This window comes from Drosophila miranda (assembly GCF_003369915.1).
Source record: "Drosophila miranda strain MSH22 chromosome Y unlocalized genomic scaffold, D.miranda_PacBio2.1 Contig_Y2_pilon, whole genome shotgun sequence".
Classification (NCBI taxonomy): Eukaryota; Metazoa; Arthropoda; class Insecta; order Diptera; family Drosophilidae; genus Drosophila; species Drosophila miranda.
This window is the reverse complement of record NW_022881614.1, coordinates 10,733,075-10,750,565: the sequence shown is the minus strand read 5'-3', so window position 1 is coordinate 10,750,565 and position 17,491 is coordinate 10,733,075. Positions and strand designations below refer to the sequence as shown.

Below are 17,491 nucleotides of genomic sequence, written 5' to 3'. Positions count from 1 at the left end.
TAGAGAACTCTAACGAGGTGAAACAGGTCCCACGATCTGATATTATCCTAGTAGGGCGACTATAGAAATCAAAATATTTACTTAAGGCATCCTTCGCTTCCCGCGTGCTGGTACTATTAACCGGGAACAATTTGACAAACTTAGTGAATGCATCTATTACCACAAGGAGGTGTTTTCGCTTAGATCTAATACTCGGCAACGGACCCAAATGATCAACATGTAGGGTATGAAAAGGAACACACGACTTTGGGATACTATGGAGCGTTCTGTTATGGATTGTTTTAGGCATCGAGTGTAGTATACACGGTAGACAGTTTCTGATGAACCTTGCCACTTTACTTCTCATTGACGGAAACCAGTAGGTCCTCAAAAGGTCACTCACGCACTTCTCTGCGGCCAGATGTCCTAGTTTTTCGTGTGACCGCCTTATCAACTGCTCTTCCATACACATTGGTACATAGAAACATAGTTTGTTTTCACAACTCCTCTTGTAAACAATACCATCTATCATTTCAAAATCTACTTCAATTCCATCCGCATTTTTCGAATCCTAACTACTTCCTTGTCTCGCATCTGTTCTGTTTGCAATATCAAATCAACATCTTCTGGCGTTGCACCTACTACCCCAACTATCAATGATTTTAGTAATCTTTCCTCCTGAAACTCTAACTTGTCCCTCTCTACTGTATCCTCAACACATTTTTTCTCTTTATCTGAATTCCTACTACTAATGTACTTTACTCCCCCACCACATCGTTAACGCTTCCTCTACATTGGCTCAAATCTCTAATTTCAATCTTCCATCCATCCTTTTCCCTATATTCACTATTCTCTATGTTATCTCTACAATCACCACCAAGGTTCTCTCTATCATCAGACTTCCACCTATTTCCCAATCTACTTCCTACTGCACTTGATTCTCCACACTCAATCGCAGGGTTCTGTACGGTACTACTACGCTCTCTATTGATATTTAATTCTCTACACTTAATCACAGGGTTCTCTACGGTACCTCTATGCTCACTACCAGTGTTGTCTCTACTTACACTATTCCTTGTATATTGCTTTCTACTCTCATCTTTTTCTAAATTAGACTTTTCTAAACCGTATTTGACTCTATAACCATCCTCTAACATATTCGTCACTTGATCTTGTCTGCTCAGCGCATCAACGTGCGCCATACTGGCCCCAGGTCTGTGCATAATGGAGTAATCATAGTTCTCTAACTCTAGGGACCACCGTGCTATCTTAGGACTAATTGACTTTCTGGTTAACGTCTGTACTAACGAATTACAATCCGTGATTATTTTGAAGGACCTATGCTCCAAATATGCTCTAAAACGCCTCAATGCATAAATTATAGCCAATGTCTCTAGTTCGAAACTATGATAACGTGATTCTCTTTCTGTTGTTTTGCCGGAATAATAGGACACAGGGTGCATCTTCCCATCATCTTGTCTTTGCATCAGTATTGCGCCATAACCGTATGAACTTGCGTCTGTATGTAAATCCGTTTCTCTATTTGGGCTAAAAATGGCTAATACCGGAGGATTTGCCAACGCATTCTTAAGAGTTTCAAACGTCTTCACCTGTTCTCTATTCATGGGAAACGGACCACCTTCTTTTAACAACTGCACCAAGGGCTTAGCTGTCGTCGCAAATGACAACATGAAACGTCGAAAATACGAAAAGAATCCCAAGCATAAGTGCAGTGCTTTTACATTTTGAGGGACTGGGTATTTTTTCAAGGCCTCAATATGGGAATCACTAGGAACTATTCCGCTTTGATTAACTTTTTACCCCAGGAAATCGATGTTTCGATTGACAAACCTACACTTTTTTAGATTTATCTCTAAATTTTGCTCGCTAAACCGAATGCATAGTCTTTTTAATATATCCATGTGTTCTTCAACTGTTTTAGTCGCTACTAATATATCATCCATGTACACTACAATGCTTTTGTTCCTAATAAAGTCTCTCAAGAGCTCCGAAATAAATCTCTGAAAAATAGCGGATCCATTTTTTAACCCAAAGGGCATTCTCAAGTACTCATACTGTCCTTGCGGTGTCACAAACGATGTATACGGAACTGATTTTTCTTCTACGCCTATTTGATGATACCCACTTTTCAAATCTATAATGGAAAAACAGCACTTGTTTTCTAAAAACTCAAGACAGTCCTCAATAAGGGGCAATGGGAAATTATCTTTAACAATTCGTTTGTTCAGACCACGGTAATCGACACACATTCGAAGTTCTCCTGATTTTTTTTTTACTAGGACCAACGGGGAAGCATAAGGAGACTCACTATGACGGATTACTTTCTTTTCTAACAGATCATCTACTATTTCAGCTACTTTCTCTCTCTCATGGTAGGATAAACGACGCGGAGTACAATGAAATGGTGTTGTTTCTGTTACACGAATCTGCATCTGATACTTTGGTGGTGCTTTAAAGTCAAATTCTTTGTGTAAATAGTATGTCTTAATAACTTCCCTACACTTTTCTGCAAGAGTGAGGCCAAATTCGAAACCTACGTTAATATGTTCCTCTTCATCAATCTCTACCGACGCACAAAAGTTACTGAATTCGTCGCCTTGATTCATATTCTCGATGGCCATTTTGTCATTCCTTGAGTTTTCTTGTGTCTGATTTTTAAATGGATTAGAACGTTTGATTAGCTCGCTTCTTTCTGATTGATTACCATCTAACTTATCATATAGTCTTATGTTAATATTATTTTTACGTTCGGTGAATAAAGACGCGCAGGTTAAACTAATAGCTTTTTGCTTTAACGAACTTAATGATGTGTGTTGCTTCGCATTGATATTTTTCTTATGAACTAATTTTACTTCAATAACTTTAAGGGCATCGCGTCCCAACAATACCGGCAAAGGCAGCATGTTATCATCTACGATGTTTAATAAAACGATATATTTCTTTGTGCAAAATTCAATATGGCACTTAAATTTTCCCCATATGGGAATTGGTTGTCCTCCTAGTCCATAGTATTTCCTAACTTCATTATAGGCTTCAACTATAGCCGACTTCGGTATCAAAGACTTATGAATAAAACTTACAGGGCTACCTGTATCAAATAGACTAAAAATACTGACGCCTCTTTGTTCACCAAACGGAAGTCATAAAGTGATTAACTGGACAGCCGCTAAATCGTCGTTGTTTTTTTCTCCTGGTCGCTCCTCATCTTTAACTGCAGCTACCCTAGTGGCCATCTTTCGTTTCGGGCACTGCGAATATAGGTGGCTGGTACTCCAACAGTTAAAACATGCCCCATCCGGTCTCTTTGGCTGACTGCATTCCTTCATAACGTGCCCAAATTGCCGACAGTTGTAGCAACGCATTGCGCCACCACCTTGCTGCTGCCCAACTGCCATACTCACATTTAGTTTTCCCTTTGTCATACCTACGCTACGAATTGCTACGACGCCAGGAACTCTTCTGACCTTATCATAGGTGACCATCTTGTCACGCAACTCGTTGAGTGTGCTGCAATATAGCATGGATGCTGCCATGCCCGTCTTGTCCTGCAGTCCCTCTACGATGAATTTGACCACATCGCTCGTGGCCATGTCTGCTTGCGACGCTATGCTGCACATTGCGACGAAATATTGCAATGCGCTTTCATTATTTGCAATTTTCCGTGCCTCCAGTCGCTTTCCAATGTAAATGTCCAATGTCCAAGTCAAAGGCGCCACATGGTCGATGTACGCCTTCGCCGATCCGCCTAGCAGCCGCTTCGCTAATATCCAGCATTTGGACTCGGATACACCATGGAAAAAAAAAAAAAAAAAAAAAAAAACAAAAAATTCAATATGGCACTTAAATTTTCCCCATATGGGAATTGGTTGTCCTCCTAGTCCATAGTATTTCCTAACTTCATTATAGGCTTCAACTATAGCCGACTTCGGTATCAAAGACTTATGAATAAAACTTACAGGGCTACCTGTATCAAATAGACTAAAAATACTGACGCCTCCACCTTGCTGCTGCCCAACTGCCAAAAAAAAAAAAAAAAAAAAAAAAAAAAAAAAATATACCCGAAATTAGCTCAAGCTCTTCCTGACACCGCGTGCTCACCTGGGAGGATCGAGTCTCACCCCGACTGGCTTCTGATCCGGGCTGCGCGTTGCACTTCCACGGTCACGGGGCAGGGGCGCTGGGGCCCACCGTGAGTGCTTTGGACGGCGCTTTTCACTCGTCACTTGGAGATTCCCACCTTTTTTCATCCTTTCTCTCCTTTGGGCCTGTTCTCCCGTTCTTCTTCTTCACTCCAGGCCTCGCAGCTGATCGACTGGGGTACCAGGGCTGGATAGTGCAGGCCACTAACCAGCTGATCGACTGCAGTGCGGTGAAGGGGCACTAGGTGCCAAAGCATCCAGCCCTCGACAGAGCCCGCTGCGGAAGATAACTGCGCCCACAGCAGCTAGCTTCTGTCAGCGACCGCACCTGAGGGAAGGTACTGCCTAACTCCAAGGCGGGATCACTTGCAAACCGCACACACACCTACGCATAAGTTCCATCCCAAATTCACACGCGTGGAGGAATCCCGTGGCCGGGGCGCGGACCCTGGAGGCCCTGAGAGATGTTCCCCGAATCCTGCTTCGCCGGTGGCACACTTGGCCGACGAAGCAAAATTCGCTACAAGCCAAGGAGCAATGGCTTTCCAAAAAGCCTCAAAGGTGGCCCGAACACCGCCACAAGCAGCTTTAGCACCGCCAACGAAGCAGAGCTCGTTGCACAGCTTTGCCAGTGGGGCTACGCAGGACGGCGGCAAGGGCACTGATACTCTGAAGAGGCCGAGGGACCCCCCTACACCATCGAGTAGCGGGAGAAAAACCCCCCCAAGCGAAGCAGGAACTGCTTACAGGACATAGACGAGATTGGCGCAATCCTGGACGACCTACTCTACCAGATGAACGAGAAGGGGCAGAGGTCGATCAACATGGCCATCAAGAAGATGGTAGCACGCATGAAGGAGTTGCAAGTGGAAGTCAAATCCCATCTGCAGGCGCCAGAGGATAAAAGGGCAGCGCCAGGAGGATGCCAGTGCCATGATCACACTGCAGGCCCAACTGGCCCCCTACCCAGGATGACCAAGCCCAGTGCGACTAAGGCGACGCAAACGGCATCAGGAGCCCACAAGAGCGAGGCAACACCCCGAACTGAGGAGAAGAGCGCGCGCGGAAGGCCCAGGCAAGGACACCAAGCTGACGCCACTCGACAAGAGGAAACCAAGATGCAGTGCGGCAAGGCGGAAGACACCAACCCTACACAGAAGTGGAGTGAGGTGAGAGGCAGTCGTGCGAAACGCAAGCAGACAGGCCGACCAGACGCAGTGCTGGTCAAATGCACCGAGGAGGCATCATACGCCGACATCCTCAAACTGGTGAAGGCAGCACCAACACTCCAGAGCCTCAAAAACAAGGTTCAGGGCATCAGGAAGACAGCCTCGGGCGAGCTGCTTCTAAGGATGCAACAATCCTCAGACCCCGCCACCCAGGAGCTGCATATGGCCATCCAGGCAGCGCTTGGGGACAAGGCAGCCGTGAAGGCCATGCAGGAGACAGTCGCGGTTGAGGTACTCAACATAGACGAGCTCACGACAGGCGACGAGGTATGTGAGGCCATAGCTGCAGCGATCGACGGCGACTTAACACAAGGAGCAGTGCCGTACATGCGGAAAGCATATGGCGCAACGCAGGTAGCTACGCTGAACCTTCAGCCCGCACTCGCAAAGAAGCTCCTGGAGCTCGGAAAAGTTCGAATCGGCTGGGTTGTCTGCCGCGTGCGGCAACGGATTGCGCCAACCCGCTGCTTCAAGTGCATGGCCTATGGACACACTGCAGCCAGGTGCAGATCCAAGCGGCCTGTGTCAAGCAATGCATGCTACAAATGTGGTGGGGAGGGGCACAAGCACAACCAGTGCAACAACCCACCAATGTGCATACTATGCGCTGGCAAGCCAGGAGACGTCCGCTCAGCAGCCCACTCGGCCCTCAGTCGCAGCTGCCCTGAGTATAAGAAGGCACTAGCAAAACTGGTTGATGGTTAAGCTCCTGCAGCTCAACCTAAACCACTGCCGAGCTGCTCAGGATCTGTTGGCGCAAACAGTCCTGGAGCAGAAGATCGACATAGCGCTACTCAGCGAGCCGTACGGCAAAAAACACGAAGGAGTCTGGCAGCAAAGCTCAGACGGAGGAGCAGCAATCTGGAGCTGTGGCCCACAACCAGTCCAGCTTACCCACAGAGCATCCAGAGTGGGATATGTGAGAGCTAAGCACAGCGGCACTTTTGTCTACAGCTGCTACATAGCACCGAGGTTCACGCAGCAGGAGTATGAGGCGATCATCAGCAACATCGCTAACGACGCACGAGGCAAATCGCTGGTCCTGATAGCGGGCGACTTTAACGCCTGGGCCACGACTTGGGGCAGCGCCAAGAACACACCCCGTGGGACATCGCTCCTGGACGAGTTTGCAAGCCTGAACGTCTGTCTCCTCAACACAGGAACCACACCAACGTTCAGCAAAGCAGGGCGGGAGTCTATTATAGACCTCACCTTTGCAAGCCCAGAGCTCGCACGCCACGCGAAGTGGCAAGTGCTGAGTGCTTACACCCATAGTGACCACTTAGCCGTAATGACGGAAACCTTTGCACCCAGGAACACAACAAGGATACAGCGGGCGCTCCAGGCCGGGTACAAGGAGGAAAGCCTGAGCAGAGCCGCGCTCCTCTCGGCAGCAGAAAACCTAAGCGCCGCCGGGGATGCTGAAGCATCCGCGCTTGCCGTTTACAGGACCGTCAAAGCGGCCTGTGATGCAGCCATGAAAAAAAGAAAGATCGGAGGAAGCAGGCACCGGCCAGTACCGTGGTGGAATGAGCACATTGCCAAGGCCAGGAGGGAGTGCTGCGCAGCTCGGCGTGCCTACCAGCGAGCAAGAGGCTCCGCCCAATTTGGCAGAAATGGCGCGGCATTCAAGGCCAAAAGAAAAGAGCTGAAGGAGGCCATCAGAAGCAGCAAACTCAAATGCTTCAAGGAGCTCTGCGATGCGGCCGATGCGGAACCTTTTGGTGGAGCATACAAACTAGTCATGGGGAGATTAAACAGACAGCCTATGCCCAAGGATCCGGTGCATATGAGAAAGATAGTCGGCACCCTATTCCCTGGACAACCACCCTTACAAGAGGAAGCTAGGCTAGAAGGAGCTAGCCTGAGGGACACCACCACCATCATCACTGCCAGAGAAGTACTGGAGGCCACGGGTAAGCTGAAGATCGGGAAAGCGGCAGGTCCAGATGGAGTCCCTAATGCAGCACTAAAATGCATAATTAGAGCCCATCCGGAAGCATTCGCCACAATGTACACCCAGTGCCTAGCGGAGCGGACATTCCCACGAGCATGGAAACGGCAAAGGCTGGTTCTGATACCCAAGCCAGGCAAAGAGCTCAACGACCCATCGTCATACCGGCCGCTGTGCATGCTGGATACCATGGGCAAGATTTTCGAGAGGATGGTATGTAACCGACTGGAGGCGGAACTGGCTGAGCGTCGCGGACTTTCCGACCTCCAATTCGGGTTCCGCAAGCAGAGGAGCACCACTGACGCCATCGAGATGGTGACAAACCTTGCCAGGGAAGCCATGGCAGGAACGCGATGGGCTGGAGGCGACAAAAAGTACTGCCTAGTATGTACACTAGACGTACGAAACGCCGTCAACTCGCTGGGGTGGTCACCTCCATAATCTTATATGGATCAGCAGTGTGGGCACCAGCAATGATGGTTTCCACATACAGCAGAGTCTGCAGAAGCGCATACCGACGCTGTGGCTGCGAAGAAGGCACGGCCAAATGGTCCATTATTTGGGCCAACTGCTGACGGGGCATGGCTGCTTCAAGCAGTACCTGCATCGCTTTAGGCATGCTGACGACCCGTATTGCAGCTGCTGCGGGCCTGGAGTGGACGAGGATGCAGAGCACGTCTTCTTTGTATGCCCCCGCTTCTCGCAAGAACGAACGAGGCTAGGGGAGACGCTTGCAGAAGTGAGTGTGGACACCCTCACCGACCAGATGCTAGCCGATGAGCAATCTTGAAACGCGGTCGCCTACATGGCAGCAAGCGTGATCAAGGAGCTGCGCAGGCTGGAGCGAAGCCGGACAAACTAAGCCAGAAGGATGACCCCACAGCCCGCACCGCGAAGTAATGCCTAGCGGCAGTCCCGCGGGAGCGGACCCAATTTTTAGCTTGTTCTAGCTTATTTTTTTCTTCAATCTAGCTTATGGGGACTCTCAAAATCTGGCAGCACTACTACGGTGCGGTGCTCTAAAAAAAAGAAAACAACTGAAAAGTAACAAAATTTAGTTACTTAAAAATTTAAAATAAAGAAGTAACTGCATCACGGAAGGAGAGTGGAGTTTGAGCGAGGGATATGAAGGAGAACAACAAAATCCTTCAGCTCATCTATGTGGCGTGGCGAGAACGCTGGTCGGACTCTCAATGGGGCATCAACATAAAGAAGGCAAGCAACAATCAAATAGTTTGTCGTTTGAAATGCATACTTAATTTAAACATTATTTAACAGAGTAATTGACAGAGTAATTTAACAGAAAATTTAACAAGATTAGTTTTGAAGCGCTATGCTATTTGTTTTTTAGGTTTTGGGCTCGAAAATGGGATCTTCTGCCTGGGCTAAACTCAGGATCAGAAGACGCTGCTTCATTGAAAGTTTTGTAGGTATGAAAACTTTCAAAGTTACTACGTGGTTGCCCACTCCATTCTCGCAGCGTATGCCCTTGCTCTTGATTATTATCTCACTATTTGTCTGCGTTCCTGGGTCAACGCGTATTTCCACAGGCTCGTGAAGGCCGCGAACAGTGAACCTTCCGCCTAAAATGGCTTGCGATATAGTTATCAGCTTGTCACTATGGACATCAAGGCCATATCGGCGAAAGTAGTCGCTGCGTTCGACCACCAGGCGATAATTAACACGTTCTTGGGTATTCGGGTTTTGGATGGTGATAACATCGCCGTCCTTAGATCCAGGCGGTACCTTAACCAGCACCTCGACACCGGATGCTATGAAACCGCGGTTGCCACACGGCTCGCAGTCGCGGCGGTTGATGAATCCCTTTCCTTTACAGTGTTCACATGTCTTTTCGGCCGTAAAGGTCACCGTCCGCCTGGTCACCTTGCCTGCGCCATTGCAGCGTCGGCATGGCTCCTTCCCGACATCACGATGCGTCATCAACTGCGACTTGCCGCCGCACTTGCCACACTTCCGCAGGTAGCGTATGTCCACGCGCTTCTTGCACCCATTGGCGGCTTCTTCGAAGCGGAGACTCAATTCAAAGCTCTTGCCATTCAGCTGCTTCAGATTATTGATTTCTATACGGGAGGGGAGACTACTATTTAATCTAGGGGTTGCAAGGACACATTGACACGACAGCTCACCATCGTTTGCGTCTGTCTCCGCCTGAAGTTTCTTAGCCTCGTCCAGCTTTTGCCCCAAGATCGTCGGATTCACAGTTGCTTGCTCGAGGAACGCCTTCTCGTCCTTGACACCCCCCAGTTGATCGTACTCCAGCCTTTTGTTTTCATCTGTCAGAATATGATAGGCATTGGAGATCTCCTGAAAGTGTTTCAGGGACCTCCCCGAGCCCATTTTGTCGGGATGATAGCGCTTGGCTAGCATCAAGTAGGCGTTGCGTATTTCCTTGCTGGTAGCGTACTTGCCGACGCCTAGGACCTTGTAGTAAAAGTCCTTTGGCTTGCCGCCATCTTCGAGCTGACGTTGCGCTTGTTCAGTGGTAACGCCTCTCTTACGTTCCGCTTCTTGTTTACGATCTGGATAGTAAAATGTCTTGGGTTGTTTAAATTGGTACGCGGCGTACCCTCTCTCAGCTTTCAGGGGACAGCGGCCTATGTATAGTCTGGCCAATGTGGTTCGTCTTAGCAGAAGCGCGCGGTTGCTCAAGAGACTTAAGCGGGACATATTCTTGCCAAAATTCAGAATAAATAGACCAGAAATAAGCTGACTTGATTTTTTTACGATGTCAGTTTTACAATAGTTAGGATAGCACTGATTGGTTTGGAGATTCGGCCGGAATCCCATGAAGCCTTGACAGGAAAGGCATAGATAGATGTTTTATAATTTAATAAATATTGTGCCTCCGATTTTCAGGTGCTGCCCCGAGGCGTCAGTGGAGATGTGTACAATTTGGCCGATTGCCTCATGCAGCAGGCGCTGATTGGCTCCACAGCCAATCCAGTGAGTGTTACCTCCTTGATATTTGACCTTAACTTAAACCATTATGAATTTTGTCCTCTCAGCTGGTACTCAACTACCTGAAGCACTCGTTGTGTGCCCACCTCGTCTCGCATGCCGCAGTGCTCCGCTGCATAGCCAGATATGATAAACTGGAGCGTATCTACTGCATCACATCGCTGCTGGAGTTTCTAGTACATACATACATACATATGTATGTACATATATCTAACAGATTTAATTTTAGGCGGGGAACATGGATGTGACTTAATTACTTAAAAGTCTTGAAATTAAGTCATATCAAGTCGACTCAAAGGTCAGATTAATTTTTGACCCCATTTAATATATAATGGCCTCCTCGTGGTGTTCCATGGGTACCGATCTTCAATCGGGAGCCAATTTGAGCGGCGACTTTAAGTACATATGTATGTATGTATTTACGTATATACATACATATATGTAGTTACATATATGAACATTCTTAAGGCATATCCTCTATTTATAGAAAGAAATATATATATTTATGCAAATTTATTTAAGTATATATATATTTTTTCTTATATTTTATATTTATATACATCATTGTTTTAGTTATAAAAAACAAAAAAGTCGAGAACCGACGGCTTTTGCATAATGTTTATAATTTATAATAAACCTGTTTTAAATAAGGAAATAAATGTGTAATTATATTATTGTAATATTTTATATTTTGTGGTATAAATCAAACAAATAACAGCTTGTATTTCATTTCCCGCGCCCTAGTGTACCATACCCCCACCCCCTGCCCATTCTTCATTAATTTTGCGGCGGTAGGTCAGTCCATCAAAAGACCCAAAACAAGAACCAAACTCAAATTTCAGTTCTAGCGGCCAGCAATACTAAACACACACACGCAAAGTACGTGAGAATGCATGTGCACCCATACACTAAAACATGCTGGTGGCAAAACAGAACCAGACCTGAGAGAGTTCAAAAAATCTGAATAAGCATACAATCACATATTTTTCACACATATCACATATTGCGTGTGTACTAACACATGCAAAGATGTTCTCTCTGCGCTCTCTCTCTCATGATGACGTCACTCTGGGATACTGAACGCGCTAGCCAATGTGTGACGCTTTCGTTGTATGAACTGGCACATCTATATACTGTATGGTTAGTGATTTCTGAGGGTCGGACGGTATATTTTATCGATAAATCCGCGGTCACACTGGTTACACCTCTACGGTGCGGTGTTGCCATTTTCGCTTAATTTAAGCTAGATTTGGCTTATTTTAAAACCAAATAGCTCGAAAAATATTTGAAATGCTTATAGCTTGAAATCTAGCTTATTCAAAGGTTCATTTAGCTTATTTTGGCTTAAAATAATTAGTACAGCAAAATTTCTGTTTTTTGATTTTATTGAAATATTTGTTAATTTTTAGCGGGAAAATCATAAAATTCAATAAAAAACAAGAAATAGTTCTTATTTTGGTATATCATCCAATGTATGTATAGTAAATGTATAGTAATCTTTCGTTGATAAATTTTAGTCATACCACAGTATTGCACATGTTTGCACATTTACATAAGAGAAAATGCCGAAAGTGTCTTATAATCAATATTTCCACAATTTCTGGTTAAATTTTGATTAATTTATGGAGTGTCTACGCAACGTGCCAGCTGACCCCACAAAATCGTACAGCTGCTTTTATAAAGCAAAAATTGGGTCCAAGTTGTGCGAATTACGGCAGCATGCTGTCGCTAAAAAACATATTGCGTCCAATGCAAGCATGAACTAACCAAATACCTTTTATTAAAAAGTCCTCAAAAACCAGAGGAGCACGAGACTGCGATTTGTTGTAAAGTGGAAAAATGCATGTCATTACTTAAAAAATAAATATAATTAAAAAAAAGTATATCGTCAAAATTAAAGTATTGTAAACTTTTAATAGCACGGTTTTATTATATGTTCTTCTTTCTTGATCGGCGTATTCGAATGAATGTGTGTTGGCATATCGATACTTGTCGAGGACAAGTATCGATATATCGAGTACATTGGTATTTCTTATAATACTATCGATGAGTAAATCTTAAACTAATATTCAAATCTTATAAACTAATATTCATATCTTACATTCGGGCAACCTGACTACAGATCGCCCACGATCTATACACTAAGACATACAGTTGGTTAAACATTTCGTATTCGGTATTGTCTTACTTAACATACTATTTCATCGATTAACAACATGAGACCATGGTTTTATCCTTACACTCTACCCAGGGTTTAAGCCTTGCTGGTTCTAATATACTTCGGAATGGCATTTGCGTCAACTGACAGTCCTCAATGTCGACAACCTCATAACGATCATTATCCAATACTCTATTGATCCTGTACGGTCCTCGATACTTTGGTGAGAACAACCGTATGTTCTCACTTGCTATTTCTCTTATAGTTTCCAACTCTCTAAGTTCTGACGCTAACTTCTCCTCTAGGTATTCGGTTAATTCATCTACAACGGGTCCTTTCTGGGGTATTCCAAATAACAATGTGCTAGGTGTCTTTTTCGTACTGCTGTTAACGGAGTTATTAATGGCGTGCTCTACCTTGCTCATCAACCTATACCAATCGGCTTGCTCATGGGGCTCTGACAGTTTTCCTAACATAGGAGTAAGAACACGATTCACCCGCTCCACTAGGCCATTCGCCTGCGGTGCACCTGTAGCTACCTTAATGTGCTCTATCCCTCTCTCCTGCAGAAAACTAGAGAACTCTAACGAGGTGAAACAGGTCCCACGATCTGATATTATCCTAGTAGGGCGACTATAGAAATCAAAATATTTACTTAAGGCATCCTTCGCTTCCCGCGTGCTGGTACTATTAACCGGGAACAATTTGACAAACTTAGTGAATGCATCTATTACCACAAGGAGGTGTTTTCGCTTAGATCTAATACTCGGCAACGGACCCAAATGATCAACATGTAGGGTATGAAAAGGAACACACGACTTTGGGATACTATGGAGCGTTCTGTTATGGATTGTTTTAGGCATCGAGTGTAGTATACACGGTAGACAGTTTCTGATGAACCTTGCCACTTTACTTCTCATTGACGGAAACCAGTAGGTCCTCAAAAGGTCACTCACGCACTTCTCTGCGGCCAGATGTCCTAGTTTTTCGTGTGACCGCCTTATCAACTGCTCTTCCATACACATTGGTACATAGAAACATAGTTTGTTTTCACAACTCCTCTTGTAAACAATACCATCTATCATTTCAAAATCTACTTCAATTCCATCCGCATTTTTCGAATCCTAACTACTTCCTTGTCTCGCATCTGTTCTGTTTGCAATATCAAATCAACATCTTCTGGCGTTGCACCTACTACCCCAACTATCAATGATTTTAGTAATCTTTCCTCCTGAAACTCTAACTTGTCCCTCTCTACTGTATCCTCAACACATTTTTTCTCTTTATCTGAATTCCTACTACTAATGTACTTTACTCCCCCCACCACATCGTTAACGCTTCCTCTACATTGGCTCAAATCTCTAATTTCAATCTTCCATCCATCCTTTTCCCTATATTCACTATTCTCTATGTTATCTCTACAATCACCACCAAGGTTCTCTCTATCATCAGACTTCCACCTATTTCCCAATCTACTTCCTACTGCACTTGATTCTCCACACTCAATCGCAGGGTTCTGTACGGTACTACAACGCTCTCTATTGATATTTAATTCTCTACACTTAATCACAGGGTTCTCTACGGTACCTCTATGCTCACTACCAGTGTTGTCTCTACTTACACTATTCCTTGTATATTGCTTTCTACTCTCATCTTTTTCTAAATTAGACTTTTCTAAACCGTATTTGACTCTATAACCATCCTCTAACATATTCGTCACTTGATCTTGTCTGCTCAGCGCATCAACGTGCGCCATACTGGCCCCAGGTCTGTGCATAATGGAGTAATCATAGTTCTCTAACTCTAGGGACCACCGTGCTATCTTAGGACTAATTGACTTTCTGGTTAACGTCTGTACTAACGAATTACAATCCGTGATTATTTTGAAGGACCTATGCTCCAAATATGCTCTAAAACGCCTCAATGCATAAATTATAGCCAATGTCTCTAGTTCGAAACTATGATAACGTGATTCTCTTTCTGTTGTTTTGCCGGAATAATAGGACACAGGGTGCATCTTCCCATCATCTTGTCCTTGCATCAGTATTGCGCCATAACCGTATGAACTTGCGTCTGTATGTAAATCCGTTTCTCTATTTGGGCTAAAAATGGCTAATACCGGAGGATTTGCCAACGCATTCTTAAGAGTTTCAAACGTCTTCACCTGTTCTCTATTCATGGGAAACGGACCACCTTCTTTTAACAACTGCACCAAGGGCTTAGCTGTCGTCGCAAATGACAACATGAAACGTCGAAAATACGAAAAGAATCCCAAGCATAAGTGCAGTGCTTTTACATTTTGAGGGACTGGGTATTTTTTCAAGGCCTCAATATGGGAATCACTAGGAACTATTCCGCTTTGATTAACTTTTTACCCCAGGAAATCGATGTTTCGATTGACAAACCTACACTTTTTTAGATTTATCTCTAAATTTTGCTCGCTAAACCGAATGCATAGTCTTTTTAATATATCCATGTGTTCTTCAACTGTTTTAGTCGCTACTAATATATCATCCATGTACACTACAATGCTTTTGTTCCTAATAAAGTCTCTCAAGAGCTCCGAAATAAATCTCTGAAAAATAGCGGATCCATTTTTTAACCCAAAGGGCATTCTCAAGTACTCATACTGTCCTTGCGGTGTCACAAACGATGTATACGGAACTGATTTTTCTTCTACGCCTATTTGATGATACCCACTTTTCAAATCTATAATGGAAAAACAGCACTTGTTTTCTAAAAACTCAAGACAGTCCTCAATAAGGGGCAATGGGAAATTATCTTTAACAATTCGTTTGTTCAGACCACGGTAATCGACACACATTCGAAGTTCTCCTGATTTTTTTTTTACTAGGACCAACGGGGAAGCATAAGGAGACTCACTATGACGGATTACTTTCTTTTCTAACAGATCATCTACTATTTCAGCTACTTTCTCTCTCTCATGGTAGGATAAACGACGCGGAGTACAATGAAATGGTGTTGTTTCTGTTACACGAATCTGCATCTGATACTTTGGTGGTGCTTTAAAGTCAAATTCTTTGTGTAAATAGTATGTCTTAATAACTTCCCTACACTTTTCTGCAAGAGTGAGGCCAAATTCGAAACCTACGTTAATATGTTCCTCTTCATCAATCTCTACCGACGCACAAAAGTTACTGAATTCGTCGCCTTGATTCATATTCTCGATGGCCATTTTGTCATTCCTTGAGTTTTCTTGTGTCTGATTTTTAAATGGATTAGAACGTTTGATTAGCTCGCTTCTTTCTGATTGATTACCATCTAACTTATCATATAGTCTTATGTTAATATTATTTTTACGTTCGGTGAATAAAGACGCGCAGGTTAAACTAATAGCTTTTTGCTTTAACGAACTTAATGATGTGTGTTGCTTCGCATTGATATTTTTCTTATGAACTAATTTTACTTCAATAACTTTAAGGGCATCGCGTCCCAACAATACCGGCAAAGGCAGCATGTTATCATCTACGATGTTTAATAAAACGATATATTTCTTTGTGCAAAATTCAATATGGCACTTAAATTTTCCCCATATGGGAATTGGTTGTCCTCCTAGTCCATAGTATTTCCTAACTTCATTATAGGCTTCAACTATAGCCGACTTCGGTATCAAAGACTTATGAATAAAACTTACAGGGCTACCTGTATCAAATAGACTAAAAATACTGACGCCTCTTTGTTCACCAAACGGAAGTCATAAAGTGATTAACTGGACAGCCGCTAAATCGTCGTTGTTTTTTTCTCCTGGTCGCTCCTCATCTTGAACTGCAGCTACCCTAGTGGCCATCTTTCGTTTCGGGCACTGCGAATATAGGTGGCTGGTACTCCAACAGTTAAAACATGCCCCATCCGGTCTCTTTGGCTGACTGCATTCCTTCATAACGTGCCCAAATTGCCGACAGTTGTAGCAACGCATTGCGCCACCACCTTGCTGCTGCCCAACTGCCATACTCACATTTAGTTTTCCCTTTGTCATACCTACGCTACGAATTGCTACGACGCCAGGAACTCTTCTGACCTTATCATAGGTGACCATCTTGTCACGCAACTCGTTGAGTGTGCTGCAATATAGCATGGATGCTGCCATGCCCGTCTTGTCCTGCAGTCCCTCTACGATGAATTTGACCACATCGCTCGTGGCCATGTCTGCTTGCGACGCTATGCTGCACATTGCGACGAAATATTGCAATGCGCTTTCATTATTTGCAATTTTCCGTGCCTCCAGTCGCTTTCCAATGTCAATGTCCAATGTCCAAGTCAAAGGCGCCACATGGTCGATGCCACAAACTTACAGGGCTACCTGTATCAAATAGACTAAAAATACTGACGCCTCCACCTTGCGGCTGCCCAACTGCCAAAAAAAAAAAAAAAAAAAAAAAAAAAAAAAAAATATACCCGAAATTAGCTCAAGCTCTTGCTGACACCGCGTGCTCACCTGGGAGGATCGAGTCTCACCCCGACTGGCTTCTGATCCGGGCTGCGCGTTGCACTTCCACGGTCACCCAAAGGGGGCAGGGGCGCTGGGGCCCACCGTGAGTGCTTTGGAACGCGCTTTTCACTCGTCACTTGGAGATTCCCACCTTTTTTCATCCTTTCTCTCCTTTGGGCCGGTTCTCCCGTTCTTCTTCTTCACTCCAGGCCTCGCAGCTGATCGACTGGGGTACCAGGGCTGGATAGTGCAGGCCACTAACCAGCTGATCGACTGCAGTGCGGTGAAGGGGCACTAGGTGCCAAAGCATCCAGCCCTCGACAGAGCCCGCTGCGGAAGATAACTGCGCCCACAGCAGCTAGCTTCTGTCAGCGACCGCACCTGAGGGAAGGTACTGCCTAACTCCAAGGCGGGATCACTTGCAAACCGCACACACACCTACGCATAAGTTCCATCCCAAATTCACACGCGTGGAGGAATCCCGTGGCCGGGGCGCGGACCCTGGAGGCCCTGAGAGATGTTCCCCCGAATCCTGCTTCGCCGGTGGCACACTTGGCCGACGAAGCAAAATTCGCTACAAGC

General features: G+C 45.0%; 2 protein-coding genes across 2 annotated transcripts; one reads left to right on the top strand and one right to left on the bottom strand.

Annotated features, from left to right (window-relative positions):
- The first annotated feature begins 8,300 nt into the window (after positions 1-8,300).
- Positions 8,301-10,672, top strand: LOC117193169 (mediator of RNA polymerase II transcription subunit 24-like). The gene is made up of 3 exons (XM_033397903.1): positions 8,301-8,537; positions 10,200-10,286; positions 10,349-10,672. Exons 1-3 carry the CDS (start codon positions 8,448-8,450, stop codon positions 10,547-10,549), a joined length of 378 nt encoding a protein of 125 aa, XP_033253794.1. The 5' UTR covers positions 8,301-8,447; the 3' UTR covers positions 10,550-10,672.
- Positions 8,537-10,098, bottom strand: LOC117193168 (chaperone protein DnaJ-like). The gene is made up of 2 exons (XM_033397901.1): positions 9,470-10,098; positions 8,537-9,403 (listed from the first exon to the last, which is right to left on the bottom strand). The coding sequence occupies exons 1-2, from the start codon at positions 10,008-10,010 to the stop codon at positions 8,670-8,672; spliced, it is 1,275 nt and encodes a 424-aa protein (XP_033253792.1). The 5' UTR covers positions 10,011-10,098; the 3' UTR covers positions 8,537-8,669.
- Positions 10,673-17,491: the final 6,819 nt, after the last annotated feature.